The sequence below is a fragment of the Scatophagus argus genome, chromosome 7 (assembly GCF_020382885.2).
Source record: "Scatophagus argus isolate fScaArg1 chromosome 7, fScaArg1.pri, whole genome shotgun sequence".
NCBI classification, from domain to species: domain Eukaryota; kingdom Metazoa; phylum Chordata; class Actinopteri; family Scatophagidae; genus Scatophagus; species Scatophagus argus.
Window position 1 is genome coordinate 2,053,087 of NC_058499.1, and position 19,478 is coordinate 2,072,564.

The window sequence follows — 19,478 nt, forward strand, 5'->3', positions numbered from 1 at the left end:
CTTCTCTCAGTATTTTCATACATGTTCATGCGCTCCAGTGGATGCAGGAATTTTGTAGTTTTCGCTTGAAAATTAATTTTCAGAAGTTCAGGAGTCAAAATGGGTGAGCATTGAGCCTCAGTGAGCAAACACTGAGAGGAGGAGCAACACTGAAAGAAGAGAAGTGTCAACATCACATTTCCTGAACTGAAAGTGAAAGTTTGTCTGAGCGTCAGCAGGCCTGCAGTCAAGTCGAGTTTCTTTGTTTCTCTCTGAAAGAAAACTTCAACTGAATCCAACAAAAAAGCAGAATCTCTGCCAAACGCTGGTGAGTACGCTGCACTGCAAGCACAACATGCACTCACTAAATACTTGGTCAGACTTGAGTTCAAACCACACTTTGATCTCACATCTGTTGTACCACATAAATTACACTGCTTCAGAGAAATGTCAAACTTCTGACGCACAGAAGTTGTAAAATCCTAATCACAGTGACTGCACTCAGGTCAGTTAAGATTAGACAGAATGCAGTCACAGCTGGCTTCATCTTAAGCTAAATTACTCACCTTGTTTCCTGCGCAGAATCTGAGCTCTGCTCAGACAGGAAGTTCCACTCAGGGCCGTAACCAGGGCACATTTGTAACTGAGGTCCATCGGTGCCCGTGGGGGACATGGAGACAAATAGTTTCAGTTGCCTGCAGTCCAGAGAAGCAGCTTCCATATTTTCTCCTGCACATTTCATTCTTATGGTCTTTTCACTGGTTTTGAAAAGCACAACAGTAGTTATACAACTGAACACAGAAAACACAAATCACATTTTTTCAAATAGTATTTTCACTGGTTTTGGAAAAAGGGACAGAAGTTACCCAACTGGAGGCACACAAAACACAAACACGTATGAATAAAAACGAATAGTCACTGGCAGAAATGCAAAATTAACCAACTTTGCCACGTCAGTTAGAAGCTGCTGACTGATGACACTATGACAGAGTTAACCTGTTACACCAGTTTTCTTCTCTTGCACATTTAATGTGTCTGATTCTCTGCTGTGTGTGCAATATGACAACATGAATCAGAATGACCGTCACACTTGTTGTCCTCAGTATGAAGACATGTCTGCTGCCAGCTGTCTGCTGACTGAAGATCAGTTTCTGTGCTCCATCTGTCTGGATGTCTTCACTGATCCTGTCACCACACCATGTGGACACAACTTCTGTAAAACCTGCATCACTCAGCACTGGAATACTAATGTCCAGTGTCAGTGTCCCAACTGCAAAAAGCTTTTCAACACAAGACCTGAGCTGCAGGTCAATACTTTCATCTCTGAGATGGCAGCTCAGTTCAGACAATCAGCTCAACAGGAAGCCAGCAGCAACTCACAGCAACAAGTTTCCAAACCAGGAGAAGTTCCCTGTGACGTCTGCACTGGAACCAAACTGAAGGCCCTGAAATCCTGCCTGGTGTGTCTGGTCTCCTACTGTCAGACTCACCTGCAGCCTCACCTGACAGCTTCAGGCCTGAAAAGACATCAGCTGATCGACCCTGTGGAGAACCTGGAAGGCAGGATGTGCACGCAGCACGACAAACTGCTGGAGCTCTTCTGTAAGACCGACCAGATGTGTGTCTGCATGATCTGCACTGTTTCAGAGCACAAGACACATGATGTTGTTCCTCTGAAAGAAGGATATGAAGGAAAGAAGGCAGAGCTGAGGAAGACAGAGGCTGAACTTCAGCAGATGATCCAGAAGAGACGACTGAAGATTCAGGAGATCACAAGCTCAGTGGAGCTCAGTAAGGAAGGTGCAGACAGAGAGATAGCAGGTGGTGTTCAGGTCTTCACCGCTCTGAAGGAGTCTGTTGAGAGAAGCCAGGCTGAGTTCATGGACACCATCAGAGAGAAGCAGAGGAAGACAGAGAAACAGGCTGAAGGCCTCATCAAAGAGCTGGAACAGGAAATCTCTGAGCTGGAGAAGAGAAGCTCTGAGGTGGAGCAGCTCTCACAGTCTGAAGACCACCTCCACCTCCTCCAAAGCTTCCTGTCAGTGAACGTTGCTCCACCCACCAAGGACTGGACAGACGTCAGAGTCCGTCCACCTTCATATGAGGGGACTGCAGTGAGAGCTGTGAGTCAGCTGGAGGAGACGCTCAGTAAACTGATGAAGAGTCTGTTTGAGGCTGAGCTGAAGAGGGTCCAGCAGTATGCAGTGGATGTGACACTCGATCCTGATACAGCACATCCTCGACTCATCTTGTCTGAAGATGGAAAACAAGTTAAACATGGTGATGTTAAGAAGAATCTCCCAAACAACCCAGAGAGATTTGATTATTGTGTCTGTGTCTTAGCAAAGCAGAGTTTCCCTTCAGGAAGGTTTTATTATGAGGTTCAGGTTAAAGGGAAGACTGGCTGGGAATTAGGAGTGGCCAGAGAGTCGATCAACAGGAAGGGACAAATCAGACTGTGTCCTCGGGATGGTTACTGGACGATGTGGTTGAGGAATAACAGTGAGTATGTAGCTCTTACTGGCCCTGCAGTCCGTCTCTGTCTGAAGTCTCAGCCTGAGAAGGTGGGGGTGTTTGTGGATTATGAGGAGGGTCTGGTCTCCTTTTATGACGTTGATGCTGCAGCTCTGATCTACTCATTTACTGGCTGCTTCTTCACTGACAAACTCTACCCATACTTTGGTCCATTTCTAAATAATAAAGGTGAAAACTCTGCCCCTCTGATCATCTCTCCTCTCAGTCACACTGAATAGAACAACCATTTGATCTTTCAAATTACAATGTTACCACTGACCATGTTAGAATAAAATTGACATGAAACACAGGTAAACATTCCATCGATCATGTGAGTCGTTACATGATGACTGGTGCGAATGTTGTCTGTTACGGAACAACAACTCACTAATGAGTCCACACCTTGGCTCATATAACCATGACGACTCACATGATGGCACAAAGTGTCACCGACCCTAAAGACCACCCCCAAGGTGACAACCCCAGAGGTTGAATACCTGGAACTCCCCATCAATCTTCGAACAAAAGAAGTCTTTTGGATGAGAGGTGAAACATCTTCAACAACCTAAAGACATCCAGCTGTCGCTTCTAGCACTTCAACTATCATGACCCCCGGATGACCGATAACCTACATCGACACAGGACAACGTAAGACTGTACTTTAACTGTTTCCACTGATGTGAACATCATCACTGCATACACATATATATGCAGTATGTATAAATATAAAAGAGTGAGACCCAACCAGATACTGGCCCACTGGATCTGAGCCAATGCTGGAAACTCAACAATGAACTCAACACCGAAAATGTGCATTTTTTTCTATTTTCTGCACTGCCACCACCATACAAAATGGAATTTTGCTATGTTTCGTGTCTACCAAACACTGCCACCACCATACTTCTGAGGATGGTGCGTTTGTGGTGATGTGCAGTGTTTGGTAGACACGAAACATAGCAAAACTCCATTTTAATCTCATCAGACCAAAGAACCTTCTTCCAGTTCGCATTGGAGTCTCCCACACACCTTTGGGCAATATTTAGTTGAGATTTAAAATGAGTTTTCTGCAGCAGTGGTTTTCTCCCCGAAAGCTTTGGGGGATGAAGAACCCAGGCAACAGTTACTGTATGCAGAGTCTCTCTCTCTTCAGCTGCTGAAGGTTTAAGCTCCTTCAGACTAGTCACAGGTGTCTTGGTGGCCTCCCTCACCAGTCTCCTTCTTGCACAGTCAATCAGTTTGTGAGGACAGCCTGCTCTGGACAGATTCTCATATGTGGCGTATTCCTTCCATTTTTAAATGATGGATTCAACTGAACTCCAGGGGATGTTCAGTGACTTGGGCTTTATTGTATCCATCCCCTGACTTATACTTTTCAATAATCTTTTCTCAGAGTTGTTTGGAGTGTACCTTGGTCTGCATTGTTTAACTGTAGCCAGGAATACTGATTAACCAGTGACTGGATCTTCCAGACACAGATATCTTTATACAATCACGTGCGACACATTCACGGTACTCAGGTGATTTCTATTTCACTAACTGTGCGATGACTAACAACAACCTGGCTGGACATCTGTTGAATGAGGTCAGTCACATTAAAAAGGATTTTAAAAACATTTGTGCAGTCACTTATTTTACATTATTTATTTTTAATGAATTGGCATTACTTTGTAGAAATCTGTTTGCACTTTGACATTAAAGAGTGATTTATTTGTTTGTATTGTTTTGTAAATTCTTGTCAAAAGCCAAGTTATATTTCCTATGATATGCCAGTTTATAAAGGAAAAAAAAGGGGAAATCATCTGAGGAGATGAATATGTTATATGGACACAATAGCACAAAGTACCGAGGAACAGTTTGTGAATAGGAACACAGAATTTGCTTTTCAGATTTTCTTTACAAAAAAAAACAAACAAAAGCAAAATACAGATTTCATTGTGCCCAAATAAGCTTTTTTGTTCTTAAGATCAAAGCCGAAACAACAGCTGATGAGTTTCCTAATACCGAAAGAGGGTATCCCGTCTTGTGGAGTCACCACAACAAAAAATATTTATCAGCTTTTTTGTTGAAAGACAAAAAAGATGATGAAAAAAAACGGATGAAAAATATAAAATTAATCTATAAGCGACTCAAGCTGTAAGTCCACAAAACGTCTCATTTCCTACGCCAAACTAAATTACAATTCGCCTGTAAGCTACACTTACTGCCCGGGCTGTGAGAACGCTAGAGCGGCTGTCTTCAGGTTTATCGTCTGTCCTCCAGGTCCAGGTTTTAATGTGTACCTCCACAGCCTGGTGACAAAATCACGAGTGAATGTGATCAAACCAAACTGCTCCAGCTCGTTCACCGGCAGCTGAACTTTCACCTACCCGTCCATAGTCCAACCTCAGCGGGTGGCGCTTCAGTCTCCTCCCACGGCAACATCTCATGGTGATGGGACACAAGATGGCGACACAGGGTTGCTAACGTTTGTCGTTTGGCTGGAGTCAGATTTCTCCCCAAACGTGCGCCTGCAGCGGGCCACTACATATTTTGGGCCACCGCCGCCGCACACCTCTTACTGTCTAAACCTGTACCGACCACAAAGACTAATTTGCTTTCACCTCCGTCAAACCGACTATTAGGCATTTAAGAACAGCCCTGCCAATGTCATTGCATTAGCCAGTGTTTATGTCGTTGCACGGCTTCGCACAATATAGACGGTACAACAGCTTTGTGGTGTCATTGGCCAAAACATTTTCCATCGTATTAAAGTTCTTCTACAACAATACTGAACATGTTCAGGACGGCTTGGATTTGGTGCGTTACGTTTTACAGTAACTACCTAAAACGTGGAAAACAAAAGCCTGAGCCAAATCCTCAGCAATAGCAATGTAACATTACTGCAGTCATAATAAATTACAGTAGTTTTACTTCTGATACTTAAATACACTTGAAAAAAAGTACTTCTGCACTTAAACAAGTGAAAATGCAAAGGGAGGACTTCTCCTTTTACTGGAGTAACATTTTACTATGAGTATCATTACTTTTCCTCAAGTAGCTGCAGGTCCACCACATTGACATTTGACCTGTTGTAGCAGGTTGTGGCAGTCTTGGCGTCTTTTACAATCTGAGCAGGGGGCTCATATTCGCAGCAGGGCTCAATGTTAGGGCTCATTTTGATAGATATAATGGATGAAAGTGTGCCATCAAGAGACAGTCTATTCCGTGTGTCTGTCTTACAGAACAGAGGTCAAAACCACAGAGAAAGTACGTTCAGCATCAGCGTTAGAATGTGGCAGACTACAACGCTAGCTGTCCAACCTTTACCAGTCTTGTGAATCGTAGGGTGCCACTTATGCAGTTCTTCACAGGGCTGAGATAGGCCCAGATTCGATCCATCCTGTGGTACTCTCCATCCTCACTTGCTCTGACAACAGCATCTCTCCAGATTGCATCAGGGATGTGTTTTCCTTCCATCATGTGGTACTCCAGGGATTCATCATTTAAGTGGTCCTGTTCCCTCGGCTCATTATATGGGAGGAGATGGTTGAATCTAAACACAAAAGAGAAACAGAATGAACTTGTATGCCAAGTTCTCAACTTATTCCATCCTCCACCTTTCCTCCACTATAATAATGATGGGATATATACATTTGAACAAAGTACTGCACATAATCCAAGCAACATCTGCTTGAAGTCCACAAACTTGGAATACTGCAGCACTTGGTCATTCAGAGGCAGTTTGGCCAAGGCATACTTCACTGATGTTTTGAGGAAAGTTCTTGCTGCCATGTAGATATGTGATGTTTAAAATAAAATGTATTCTCCTTTGATTTATCAACAATAAGCTCATATGCAATTTTATAGCCCTATTACCACCTTATATTTAGGCTGGGTATTGAAATGGTATGTTGTGGCCAAATGGATCCCTCTTTATCAACCAAAACTGAACCATACTTGATATTGAGTGCATTTGTTCTACATTTGTTGATTTTCATTTTTAAGTGGCTATGTTTAGCTACAAGCTAATCATAGCCAAGCTGTTTAGCTACAAAGACGATTTACAGCACCACGTGTTAATTCTGCAGCTTGCATGGAAAACCTTCGGTGTTGAATTGAGCACAGCTTTGCATTCAGTTGCACTGTATTAGCATGGTAGAATATGTTATAGTCAAGTTAGGCCAAAGTTAGTTGCAAAAGGTACCAAGAGAAAGAATTAAAATGCCACCTGTGTCACTGGACATTGGCTTCTCCCTCAAGTTTTTAACAAGTTCAGACAACAGAAAGGGACTCACTGCCTCATTGATGATAGCCGACGTTTTAGTTCTTGCTGAAGATTATTTCACAATTCTGGAGTCTTGAAAACACTCTCTGAACAGAAGACTAAGATGATTGGTGAATGCTAATGGGATGTTATGGCCACTGCAACCTTGATCTCTGCCCTTTTATTCTGCAAAATGTGAAAAATAATAGCAAGTTAGCATTAGTACATAAAATATGTAGTACATCAAAAGCTATAACTTAACATCTCAAGTTGAATGTGAGTCTATGTTTAGCACATGCATTTATCTTAATTTACTAATCACCCGAGTCTCAAGATTAATTTCTTCAGTTCTTGAACAAACAAAACTGTCTCTTTTCTGTGGGCTTTCCAGAGTTTTCTGTCCAGCTCGCACCTGCAGATATTGCCCCAGAAATGGTGCTGGGTAGTGCCAAGTTTTATAAAAGGCAACTCTGTACTTCAGGCACCACTGAATTTTGAACTGTATTTTGCAGCTTCTGTTCGGGCCCTTTTCTTGCTTGAATTTCGATTGGCATCCTCCTCGTCAGCCTGAAAATCCCCCTCCTCCACCACCCCTGCCTCTATCTAAAAGGCAGGGTTAAAAATCTACATGATCATGCGGCATCTTTCTTTCCAATGAGATCTAATTATTCATTATACAGTATTATACACTACACAATCAAGTATCTCCATTTCAGCGTTAACCCTTTGCTCTTCTCATTCACTTTGAACATGTTACTGAGTGGCTGTCGCACTACTCCCGCCAGTAGTTGAGAAAATGTCAACTTTGACAAGTGCTGGTCCAGGCGTCAACCAATCAAATCAAGCTTATGCAAATACTCTGTTGGCGCTACACAAATGCTGAAGCCTTGTGTCGCACCTACCCCACATACTCCAATGCACAGTTCTAAGACAAGGTAGCCTACCTAGCTGACCTATAATACAAACTGGCTTTCATTACACCGAAAACTTTACCGTTTCCTTGCTACGCTAAGAGTACACAATGTGACTTTCCAACGGACAACACGGCTCATCACTAATTTAATGCAGACGAATTTGTTTGCTGCCATGCACAGCAACACGCCGCCTCCAGATACAGTTTGTCTGCACTCAACGCAGAGACGAGGCAACAGCTGGGATCGACTTTTTACGTCAACGCACTGCGAGAAACATCCATCTGACGGCCTTATCTACGCTGCATCCAGCTCAGGGGGAGGAACTGAAGACTGAACATGTTTCCTCCACTACTGACATTATTTTTAGGGCTGTCAGTCAAGTCAGACTATCAAGAACTCGTGACTAAAACCAAAGCTTTTCAGCTCTCTTGTGTTTGACTCGAGGAGCTTCAGGACATCCAACATTCAAGCTCACACTGGTTAAACACTTGACGTTGACTTCCACCTCCTCTTCTACACCTCTGGCTGTCTTTTTTGAGTGACAGCTGCTGCTCTGCTGCAGGAGACATGAGGGATGTTGTCACGAAAACAAAGACGTGGTGAGATTAGAAAGTGGACAAAGGAGGAATCGCAGAGTGACGAGTGTTGTGGTCACTGAGTCTAAATCAAATTCTCTTCCTGTTTTGGCTTCAGTGTGTCGATACCGAAGCCTCAGAGACACAATCAATCAAACAGAAAATCCAACTGTGGCCACACCAATAAAAATAGCAGAAATTACATTTTACATTTCAATTCATGGCACATCAATCCTACAGGTAAACACCATCAGAAGACACATCACCGCACCACACATCTTCCCATTTCACCACCTTTACAACCTGAGGAACAAACGTCCTGTGTGATCATTTTAAAAAGGTTTGTCCTTTTTCAGCTCTGCTGTCCACATCAACAGTCTGGCTCAGAAATGTTTTGGAGAATAAAATAATTAAAAATTGAAAATAATTTTGATTTTCCACACTGTGAACTTTGTCCTCAGGGTGAAGACACGTCTTTTGTGGTAACTCATTCTGTTGCTTACATGTGATGGGAAAAGGTTAAAAAGTTTAACACTGAATTGATGTTGGGCCCGTTGTGGGCTTAAAGACAGACTGTAAAGAGTCAGGGTCTTTAGAGTTGCTGAGCTTGCTGATCTGCAGGTACATACAGGTGTGTTGTTGCATGTGTTGTATGAACCTCTTTTGGTTGTTTGTTGTCTAACTGTTAGAGCGTCATACAAACTCCAACACATGACACATAAAAATAAGAAAAACAGCGTCAGTAATGACGATGTGCCCTGACAAACCTGAAAGTTGGCAAAACCTCACCCGTCGAGCAGAAAGAGGTGGAGCAACACAGGAAACGTACAACAGTTTTAATATCACTCTGATTAAATGGAGGTAAACATTCGTCTGAGAGACAACAGAGACAGCCGGGGAGGTACAGGACAGATAAAAACCACACACATAAGCAACTGGTTATTTCGCTTGAATTAAAAACCTAATTTTGGGGAGTTTAGGAGTCACTAAGGAGGGGGGACTGATGTGTCATGGGCAGAGCCTAAACCTCAATGAGGAGGAGCTAAAAGGATCTTCAGCTAAAATGAAAGTGAAGGTTTGTCTGAGCGACAGCAGGACTGCAGTCCAGTCGAGTCTCTCCGATTGTCTCTGCAGGAAAGTTCAACTGAAGCCAACAAAACAGCAGAATCTCTGCCAAACGCTGGTGAGTACGCTGCCCTGCTAACACAACACGCACTGTGTTTTGGTGGAAGTACTAAACAGGTCAAAACCAAACCACAGTGACGGCACTCAGGAAAAGTTGAGGTTAAACAGAATGCAGTCACAGCTGACTTCAGCTCAGGATAAATCACTCACTGTCTCCGACATCCAATTACTGAGTTTGAAAAGCACCACAGAATCCAAACAAGTGGACACAACAGAAGACAAATGCAAGGGGATAAAGAAAGACAAAAGCTGTGACACAAAATAGGAGAAGTTACACAAACTTTGTCATATCAGTTAGAAGCTGCTAACTGATGACACTATGACAGAGTTAACCTGTTAGACCAGTTTTCTTCTCTTGCACATTTAATGTGTCTGATTCAGAATCAGAATGACTGTCACACTTGTTGTCCTCAGTATGAAGACATGTCTGCTGCCAGCTGTCTGCTGACTGAAGATCAGTTTCTGTGCTCCATCTGTCTGGATGTCTTCACTGATCCTGTCACCACACCATGTGGACACAACTTCTGTAAAACCTGCATCACTCAGCACTGGAATACTAATGCCCAGTGTCAGTGTCCCAACTGCAAAAAACTTTTCAACACAAGACCTGAGCTGCAGGTCAATACTTTCATCTCTGAGATGGCAGCTCAGTTCAGACAATCAGCTCAACAGGAAGCCAGCAGCAACTCACAGCAACAAGTTTCCAAACCAGGAGAAGTTCCCTGTGACGTCTGCACTGGAACCAAACTGAAGGCCCTGAAGTCCTGCCTGGTGTGTCTGGTCTCCTACTGTCAGACTCACCTGCAGCCTCACCTGACAGCTTCAGGCCTGAAAAGACATCAGCTGATCGACCCTGTGGAGAACCTGGAAGGCAGGATGTGTACGCAGCACGACAAACTGCTGGAGCTCTTCTGTAAGACCGACCAGATGTGTGTCTGTAAGTTCTGCTCTGTTTTAGAGCACAAGACACATGATGTTGTTCCTCTAAAAGAAGGATATGAAGGAAAGAAGGCAGAGCTGAGGAAGACAGAGGCTGAACTTCAGCAGATGATCCAGAAGAGACGACTGAAGATTCAGGAGATCAGACGCTCAGTGGAGCTCAGTAAGGAAGGTGCAGACAGAGAGACAGCAGGTGGTGTTCAGGTCTTCACCGCTCTGAAGGAGTCTGTTGAGAGAAGCCAGGCTGAGTTCATGGACACCATCAGAGAGAAGCAGAGAAAGACAGAGAAACAGGCTGAAGGCCTCATCAAAGAGCTGGAACAGGAAATCTCTGAGCTGAAGAAGAGAAGCTCTGAGGTGGAGCAGCTCTCACAGTCTGAAGACCACCTCCACCTCCTCCAAAGCTTCCTGTCAGTGAACGCTGCTCCACCCACCAAGGACTGGACAGACGTCAGAGTCCGTCCACCTTCATATGAGGGGACTGCAGTGAGAGCTGTGAGTCAGCTGGAGGAGACGCTCAGTAAACTGATGAAGAGTCTGTTTGAGGCTGAGCTGAAGAGGGTCCAGCAGTATGCAGTGGATGTGACACTCGATCCTGATACAGCACATCCTCGACTCATCTTGTCTGAATATGGAAAACACGTTAAACATGGTGATGTTAAGAAGAATCTCCCAAACAACCCAGAAAGATTTGATTATTTTGTCTGTGTCTTAGCAAAGCAGAGTTTCTCTTCAGGAAGGTTTTATTATGAGGTTCAGGTTAAAGGGAAGACTGACTGGGCTTTAGGAGTGGCCAGAGAGTCGATCAACAGGAAGGGAAATATCACACTGACTCCTCAGGATGGTTACTGGACAATGTGTTTGAGGAACAAAAATGAGTACAAAGCTCTTGCTGGCTCTTCAGTCCGTCTTTATCTGAAGTCTGGTCCTGAGAAGGTGGGGGTGTTTGTGGATTATGAGGAGGGTCTGGTCTCCTTTTATGATGTTGATGCTGCAGCTCTGATCTACTCATTTACTGGCTGCTTCTTCACTGACAAACTCTACCCATACTTTAGTCCATTTCTAAACAATAAAGGTGAAAACTCTGCCCCTCTGATCATCTCTCCTGTCAGTCACACTGAGTAGAACAACCATTTGATTTTCTACAGAAACATTCACATCATTTAATGCGATAAATGTGTATTTATTGGTGATGGATGGTGTGAACATTGTTGGTCAGTCAGATTTTGATCAAAATATCTTTTCACTTTCTATGACATATCACATCTCTGCTTGCTGCTACAACACAACACTTTTACAGTCCTGACTGATTTTATCTCCTGCAGTTTAATGCATTCTAATCACTTCATTTTAACAGTTTACTTATAAATAAAAACCATTTGCATGTTAATTGATTGTCTATTGTCTGAGTTCTAAATGTTTTCTTGTCTTATTGTTGTACATATGACAAATGTTGCACACAGCACAAATTACTGAAGAGCAGTTCTTGAAAGAGAAACATGTCATTTGCTTTTCTGATTTTCTTTTCAAATAAGCAAATGCAAAATAAAGATTTTATTGTGCCTGATTGAGCATTTTTTCTTAAAAATCGAGGTTGAAACAACAGCTGATGGTTTTTCTAATGAAGATCAAATCGTGTCATTAAAGACATGAGCTGATGAGCTCCGGTCCTCCATCACATCAGAGACAGTTGGTGTGAGATAAAGTTGTGTTATTTAAGGTTTGAGCAGCTGATATGAAAATTAAAGCACTGCTGATAGACTAAGTGACATGTGTAGACGCCCTCTAGTGGAGACACCTGGAGTATTTCACCTGCAGGAAGTAAAAAGTTGGTGTATTTTCTCTCTAACACAGTATTTAACTCACTGATATACTACAGGAAACAGGTCTACTGTCATGGAAGTGATGCATGATTTACGTTTTTACTGAAATATCTCTTTACTGAAATAACTCATTTTGACCACTGATATTGATATGTGAACAGAATTTAATTTCCCCTCTAATGACAGAGAACATCAGGCCTCTCCTGAGGTGAAATTTTCAAATGGTCATCCCTACTCATATGGTGATGGCTCAGTGGTGGATGCCTAAAGCGCTTCTCAAAATGCATGTCACTGTGCAAAATAAGGAAACTACATCGTTTGTGTCGCTTGCAAATCATTAAAGCTAAAACTTATAAAGGACAACAGGACCTCTCAGGTTTGAGAACTGCTGCAGAGTCATCAACTTTGACATCCCAGAAATAAACCCTGAAGAAAAATATTAAACATTTTTGGTCACTGTAGGATCAGGATTTGTCATCATTAAACAGCTCCAGAGCATGTTATGAATCCTCCCTTTGACATGACTTTGACTTCACAAACTTGACTGTGATGGATTATCTTTGCAACAAATTTCAGTTGATGATGACAGAAATGGAGTCAAACCAATGACTGCCTGAAGAAGGCAAATGCACAACTTTAAGTCTGGGCCTTTTCAGAATCAGTTACGCCTGACAGTGATGGTGACTACAGCAGAGCTTCGTTACAGGTAAGATGATGAGGCTGCAGCAGGATTTCTGTCGGCAAGCAGATTCTCCCTCAGGAAGGCCAACGTCTTCGTCCAGGCGTCTTCCTGAGCACGAGAATGTGCCACAACCTCTCCACCCCACAGGGCCACGACTGCAGTGACAATAACAGACAGAGTGAGTTTACGCTCAGTGGTGCTGTGCTATTGACCAGTCAACCACATCAACTGAAGGTGGCGTAATACGTGTCATGTTCAGTCGTTTTTAAGATGAAACCAACAGCAGCTACTCTGGAAGCAAGAGCCAGCCAACTTAGACAAGGTGACAAACAAAGTCTGCGTCTCAGATTGGCCGGGCTGAGGATAAACGCAGGAGGATTCTGTCTCTGCTGTGCAGCATCCACCAACTCACAGAATCACAAGCACAACAGTGTAACATCACACAGGAAGGAGCCTCGGCTCACTGAGGTGAAACGTTATCCTGCTGTAGCCCTGACAGGGTCGCCTCACTCGGGAGATAAAGGTGATAATACTGCTTGTCACCCTGTTGAGCCACCAACAGGAGAAACAACTTGACCCTTCAGTCCTACTGTGAGCTGGTGGGTAAAAATGATCCACAGCTGGCAGGAACAGTCTGATGGCACTGCCTGAATGGTACACACCTGTGTGCACACATTAGCGCTCACACACATATGTCACACATCATGCCATAATACTTTCACTGATGAAAATGATACACTGAGAATAAAATACCTGTGGCAGAACCACATGCCCACCTGGCTGAAGTGGTCAACAGCACAGTGAAACATGGACGTACCTGAATAAATGATTGACATGATATTTCGCACAAACTTCCACAGTGATTAACAGCAGTTCCATTTTAAAATTTAAACTCGCCGTAAAGGTTTAGCTGATATTTTACCAGTGAGTCGAGACAGTGGACTGGGTCTGGCTGTGGACACATTAACCATGAATCACTTCTCCATGAACTTACAATCCTTCTCTTTGTTCATCGATTTAAAAATGCTGGTCCGGATGTGTGGTGTGTACGGCGGTTCAATCAGGTGACCAGCATTTGGGTACGACAGCAAGGTCAACAGGTAGCTGTTTCCAGCCTGCTCCATCATCTCCTTGATCTGTAAGAAGGTCAGAACAACACTCATATTTTTCAAAAGTAGGAAGGGAATCATATTTGTCATTTGTCCTCATCCCATCTCTGCACAGCACCTCCACCTGATTACTCCTGCTTAAAGCCCGTTTTTACTCTTCACACTCCCATCCCTCTGCTCCCCCATTCTTCTGCAGCAAAGCCACACGAGATAAACAAAAATAACCAAAATTCAAAATGTTTCACAACACAAAATTAAGTTTTGATTGAATCAATGGAAAACAGGGTCAACCCCTTTTTTATGGCATCTATCAACTAATTAAACCCAAACTGATCAGAAAATGAACACTTGAACAAACATTTGCGCGATAAGAACAACCTTTGGGAAAGATTTATTTATTTTATTTATTTATTTGAGTTTTTTCTGCTAACATGGAAGGGGAGGGGCTTGAGCTGTACTGCAGCCAGCCACCAGGGGGCGTCCAGATGTTTTGGCTTCACTTTTAGGGAGCTCTCATGGTCAAGCCTCTTAATGGTTGATTCACACAGAATCTGTAGCGTGTATGCAGTTTATCAACTCACATCCACTGCAGACTCATAGGCAGGCCAGTTCTGATCGTCCTCACCTACGACCAGCAACAGAGGACACTGGATTCGTCCCACCTGCTCAGACGTAAACGGCAGCAGATTTTTTTAGATTTCCTCACCTGATCCAGCTTCATTTATCTATGAGACATTCCTCATACACAAGAGTGGACAAAACTTCTATGACTTCTCTTTCCATTTTGAAAAAATTAAATCATTGGTTGTGCTCACGTCCACTTTGAGTTTGGGGTCAGTGGGGATGGGCAGCAGCAGATCGTGGTAGATCCTCTGGTTGTCCGCAGTGAAGCGAGCTTTTGCAGCGTTTCTGAATCGACAGCAAATCAAAGTGTTTGGTCCAGGATCATCTCGGACGTGGTCTAACGAGTCCATCGTCTGAAGCCAGTGTGTATCTTATGGTGTGTTAGCTGCACCAGTTACATTCTGAATAAAAAACACTAAACTAGGGTCTGTGTGTGTTGCTGTAACATAACAGACAACAGAACAACTCACTGGGCACAGTAAGTTATCATGTCTGCCAAAGATCCTTCAACTGGCTGCACATGACTTCCGCTAATACACACCGCGCACCTGAGCTGAGAGCGCACGCACACGCACACACACACACACACTCACTTTGAAATAAAGCAGAATAGCAGAATAAGCCTTAATCTTGACAAAAACTGAACCAACCTTCACAAAGCTAACTGTGTTACCTTTACAACTTGGGAGTAAGCAGCCATTTTGAAGGTGATAGTAGCACCTAAGGAAAGACCCAACATGGCAATCCTGCTGCTGAAGACCTGAGGATGCTGCTCCAGGACTCTGTAGGCCACCTGCAGACAACAAACTGCTACATCTTGCTTTACTGGCCTCAGATAAATAAATAACCTGTTTTGTTTTTTTTTTTTGGTTTTTTTTTGACAAAATGATTCACTTATGTTGGATTATTTTTACTCAGCACTGATTCCAGACTATGTTGATAGTAATCTTAGAATACGATGTTTTGGGGATGCTAGCCTCAAAATAGTTGTTGTCCACCATCTTCTCAGTTTCTGCTGTGATTTTAGGTGTCAGGTAGTCGAGAGCCAGGGAGGCGAAGCCATGGGAGGCCAGCAGTGCCGCACGGTACTCCTCCAACCTCCCTCCACCTCCCCACAGATCCAAGAGACCAGGGAAAGGTCCCGGTCCTTCAGACAAGTCAAAACGACAAAAACAACTCACAGTTTACACAACTATAGCGTATGTTTCTGATGTTCCTACAACTCTGGGATTACAGATGAGGGAAACCTATAACTTTCATCATGTCACACCTGAGCTCCACCCACAGGAAACGTTCCTGGCCCTACCTGGCGGCAGGAAGAGGGTTGCATCGAGCCCGTCCTCTGTGATTGGGATCCTGTGGACACCGGGCGCCATGTACCAGCGCTCCACCACCACAGCAGCCAGTGGCACCTGATCTGCAAAGCCCTCCGTCTGGTGACCGTGATACACCGAGACTGTGAACTCCATGGGAGTCTGGACGTTCGTCTTTCTCAGCCTGAGGGATGATGAGGAGTTGACTCAAAAATTGATAACTGATTCGATATTGGTTGGTTGGCATGTGAATAGCTTAATTTTTGTTGGCCTACCTGAGCCAAGGTTTGCTGCCTTGAACTGGTCTGAGACTCCACAGTAGACCCATTTGTTCTACCCCAGAATAAGTCCCGCCCAGACTGGGATCCTCTGAAACTGTAAAGTAAGAGTGTGGACAACTATTAAATATTTTTCTAAATTTATACTTAAATTATTTGTTTTAATCTACCGTACATGTATCAAGGTAGCTGAACATTGACTTGACTTGGCGAAGACTCATCCTCTGCTATATGTTTAGCTGAGAGCTGTCGCACAAACCTGTCCATGTTATGCTGGCAATGCTCTAGCATGCCTCATTCATTTGCCTTGCAGTGTCTCCCTGCAATAACTCCACACCCCCCTCAGTTTGGAGACCATTGATGTAGCTGAACATTATTTAAATAACAGCTTAGTACTACTACTAGTACTACTTCTTCTACATAGTACTGCTGTGGGAGGTGTATGGTAAAGGCAGAGGCTGGCCAAGGGACATTTAAATTCATGCTAACAAATCACTGTGGTTGCTAATCAGAAATTGACTATGCTCTGGAATCCAGCAACATGACTGACAGTGAGGGACACAGTAAGAAATTAAATACATTATGACAAAAAGTGCTGGTGAAGACTGAGCACATATCTAAACAACATAGGACTTCACTACATTGCTACATTAAATATATACATTTATTTTTTCTAAGAATAAAAACCTGTTGATTATCTTGAAGATTCAGTGTGTTAGATTTAGAGAAATCTAAATTAAATGGAAAATAAGATTCAGAAACATGATTCCAGTGGTGTATGGTGATCTTATAATCATCTTTCCAGGTCCTCTTTCCATGAGGGCTGTGCAGCCCAGCACCTGTGTTTCGACAGTAGACCAGAACAGACAAACCAAATATTGGCTCTAGAGAAGGCCTTTTACTGCTTTTTTGTTTTAAATCAGTTCTCCTGGTTTTTCCAGGTCAAGGCTTTGAACCACATACCATTGACAGTCCCGGTGGCATTGGCGGTGTAGTGAGCGAAAGCCTCCCAGGTGTTACCCTCTTCACAGTGATGGAGGCCGTGGATAGTCAAGTGGAAACCAGATGGGACATTCTGGACCAAGATGGTGAACTTCTCATCCATGAGCCCCCTGGACGGCTGGACCGACAGTGTCACGCTGCGCTTCTTCATGTCCATCCTAAACTGAAGGTAAACTCAAACTGATTGGACTTGACTCTGAAAGACAGTTTGTCTCATTTGTAGCTGTAGAAAGACTTTTGGTCATAAAACCAGAACCTGACAAGGTTTGTTCTGTTCGGGTTGATAATTACTTCGTTATGTTTTGTGGGTGTAGCACAGTCTCACAGAACTGCTGAAATGATTGCAGACTCACTCTGTTTTATGTTGTGAAGTTGTGAGTAAATGATTAAAGTGAGTGTGTCCCCACGAGAAGCCTGAGTAAACTTTAACAGGACATCATTTAACAGACTGAGAGATAACTAATCTTTATTATCCACATCTGTTAATGCTGTGCAAAGTTGCAGGATGTTCTTTTCTTCCTCCCAACACAAACTCAACAATACTGCATGAGTTGTTTTCCTTGTTAACTGGGCACAATTTCAATTTAAAAACAGAGATAACTCTGGATTTAAACGTGTAAACTGTCATCACCTTGTTTTATTTACTGTTTTTATTGACTTAACTCAATTCAACAGCACATAGCCCTACTTGTCAAATAAGTACACTGTGACTCAGCACTACGAGCTGTAAAGCTGATCTCACTATAACCTATCCCATCGGCCTCTCCGTCTCGCTGTAACCAGTCCCCTCAGTCTGGCCATCCCTCTATAACCTGTTGCCTCAGCTTGTCTGTCCTACCGTAACCAGTCCCCTCGGCCTGTCTGTCCCACTATAACCAGTCCCCTTAGTCTGTCCTTCTCACTGTGGCCTGTAATTCACTCATTCACTCCTTGAATCACGTGTTTACATACTTACTGTACCAGCAGATCAGATGCAGAGGCCACAGCTGTCTCCTTCAGGTCTGCTGTCAGTCAGCTGCTCTCATGCATATTGAACACAGCTTGAGAGACAATTTTAATTTAACCACCTGAAGTTCAGCCTCACTGTGAGGAGCTTCAGTTTCCTCCCAAGACAGCATCACCCCATCTGGACCCAAGGTGGCACCATCCTATCACTGAAAACTGTTTGGAAGGTGCAAAGTACTGGTGCACTGGCTTCTCTGGGATGGATCAGAAACATAAAATCCCTCTCTGACCATCCTAAGATCACAGTTGGATGTGGTCAGATGTACTCTGCATGTAATACAATGAAAGCACTTCATGCAGACAAAATTTCAGAGGGAAATATAAGAATTTAATTGTATTTATCTCATTTGGGATTTTGGTTCTAGTAAGAACTGTATAACAGACACCCAGAATGTTCACTCCTGCAAATCTGGATGTCTGAAATGTTCTCTTTGTTCTTTTAATGGCAATATACATCCAATCTAGCTATTAAACGTCATGACTTCGACATTAAAAAATTATCAACATATTAACATGACTTTTCTGATGGGGCCATGAGTAAACATTTAGAATATTTGGAGAAAGCGATACATCGTAAATTGACATTAGTAAACCCCCAGACTTACACTAAAACTGTACAGAGTGCTGTTCATTCAAGTTTATTAATACTGAATGTGTCATACGTCCAAATAATATACAACAAATTCAACCCTGCACATCCTTCACATTCTGAGCAAAGGGTGAAGCAGACAGACAGACAGGCAGACAGACACAGAGATTCCTTGATTTACAGCCACCTCAACTGACTTCTCTCGATGTGGAGGAGCAGCGGCTCTACTCCTCCCGGGTGACAGAGCTCCTCACCCTATCCCTAAGGGAGCACCCCGCCATCCTACAGAGGAAGCTCATTTCAACTGCTTGTATCCAAGATCTCATTCTTTCGGTCATGACCCAAAGTTCATGACCATAGGTGATCTCCGGCCCCTGGCTGCGCCTAGAAATCCTGTCCATAAAAATAATGAACAGGACCGGTGACAAAGGGCAGCCCTGCCAGAGGCCAACATGCACTGGGAAAAAGTCTGACTTACTGCTGGCAATGCAGACCAGACTACTGCTCTGGGGAGTACAGAGACCGCAAAGGCCATAGCAAAGGGCCCCGGACCCCATACTCTCAGAGCACCTCCCACAGGATGTCGCGGGGAACACGGTTGAATGCCTTCTCCAAATCCACAAAGCACATGTGGACTGGTTGGACAAACTCCCATGAACCCTCAAGTGGAGGGTAAAAAGCTGGTCCAGTGTTCCACGACCAGG

General features: G+C 43.5%; 3 protein-coding genes across 11 annotated transcripts; 2 read left to right on the forward strand and 1 right to left on the reverse strand.

The window, feature by feature from the left end:
* The first annotated feature begins 188 nt into the window (after nucleotides 1-188).
* Nucleotides 189-4,164, forward strand: LOC124061896 (E3 ubiquitin-protein ligase TRIM21-like). The gene is made up of 2 exons (XM_046394216.1): nucleotides 189-307; nucleotides 1,083-4,164. Exon 2 carries the CDS (start codon nucleotides 1,092-1,094, stop codon nucleotides 2,730-2,732), a length of 1,641 nt encoding a protein of 546 aa, XP_046250172.1. The 5' UTR covers nucleotides 189-307; nucleotides 1,083-1,091; the 3' UTR covers nucleotides 2,733-4,164.
* A 515-nt stretch (nucleotides 4,165-4,679) lies between these two features.
* Nucleotides 4,680-18,664, reverse strand: LOC124061898 (peroxisomal succinyl-coenzyme A thioesterase-like). Of its 9 annotated transcripts, none has more exons than XR_006843830.1 (12): nucleotides 17,142-18,125; nucleotides 16,176-16,275; nucleotides 15,858-16,084; nucleotides 15,565-15,734; nucleotides 15,261-15,380; nucleotides 15,058-15,140; nucleotides 14,779-14,872; nucleotides 14,545-14,625; nucleotides 13,849-13,990; nucleotides 6,768-6,922; nucleotides 4,860-6,025; nucleotides 4,680-4,781 (listed from the first exon to the last, which is right to left on the reverse strand). XR_006843830.1 is itself a non-coding variant. In XM_046394225.1 (12 exons), exons 2-12 carry the CDS (start codon nucleotides 17,335-17,337, stop codon nucleotides 12,873-12,875), a joined length of 1,308 nt encoding a protein of 435 aa, XP_046250181.1. In that variant the 5' UTR covers nucleotides 17,338-17,343; nucleotides 18,136-18,664; the 3' UTR covers nucleotides 12,203-12,872. The 9 variants fall into 9 exon arrangements, 5 of the variants coding, with proteins under 5 accessions (XP_046250182.1, XP_046250181.1, XP_046250179.1 ...); XR_006843831.1 differs by having other exon boundaries at nucleotides 4,686-4,781; nucleotides 4,876-6,025; XM_046394225.1 differs by lacking the exons at nucleotides 4,680-4,781; nucleotides 4,860-6,025; nucleotides 6,768-6,922 and adding exons at nucleotides 12,203-13,009; nucleotides 18,136-18,664 and having other exon boundaries at nucleotides 17,142-17,216; nucleotides 17,259-17,343.
* On the forward strand, nucleotides 9,109-11,488 carry LOC124061892 (E3 ubiquitin-protein ligase TRIM21-like). The gene is made up of 2 exons (XM_046394214.1): nucleotides 9,109-9,408; nucleotides 9,825-11,488. Exons 1-2 carry the CDS (start codon nucleotides 9,229-9,231, stop codon nucleotides 11,472-11,474), a joined length of 1,830 nt encoding a protein of 609 aa, XP_046250170.1. The 5' UTR covers nucleotides 9,109-9,228; the 3' UTR covers nucleotides 11,475-11,488.
* Nucleotides 18,665-19,478: the final 814 nt, after the last annotated feature.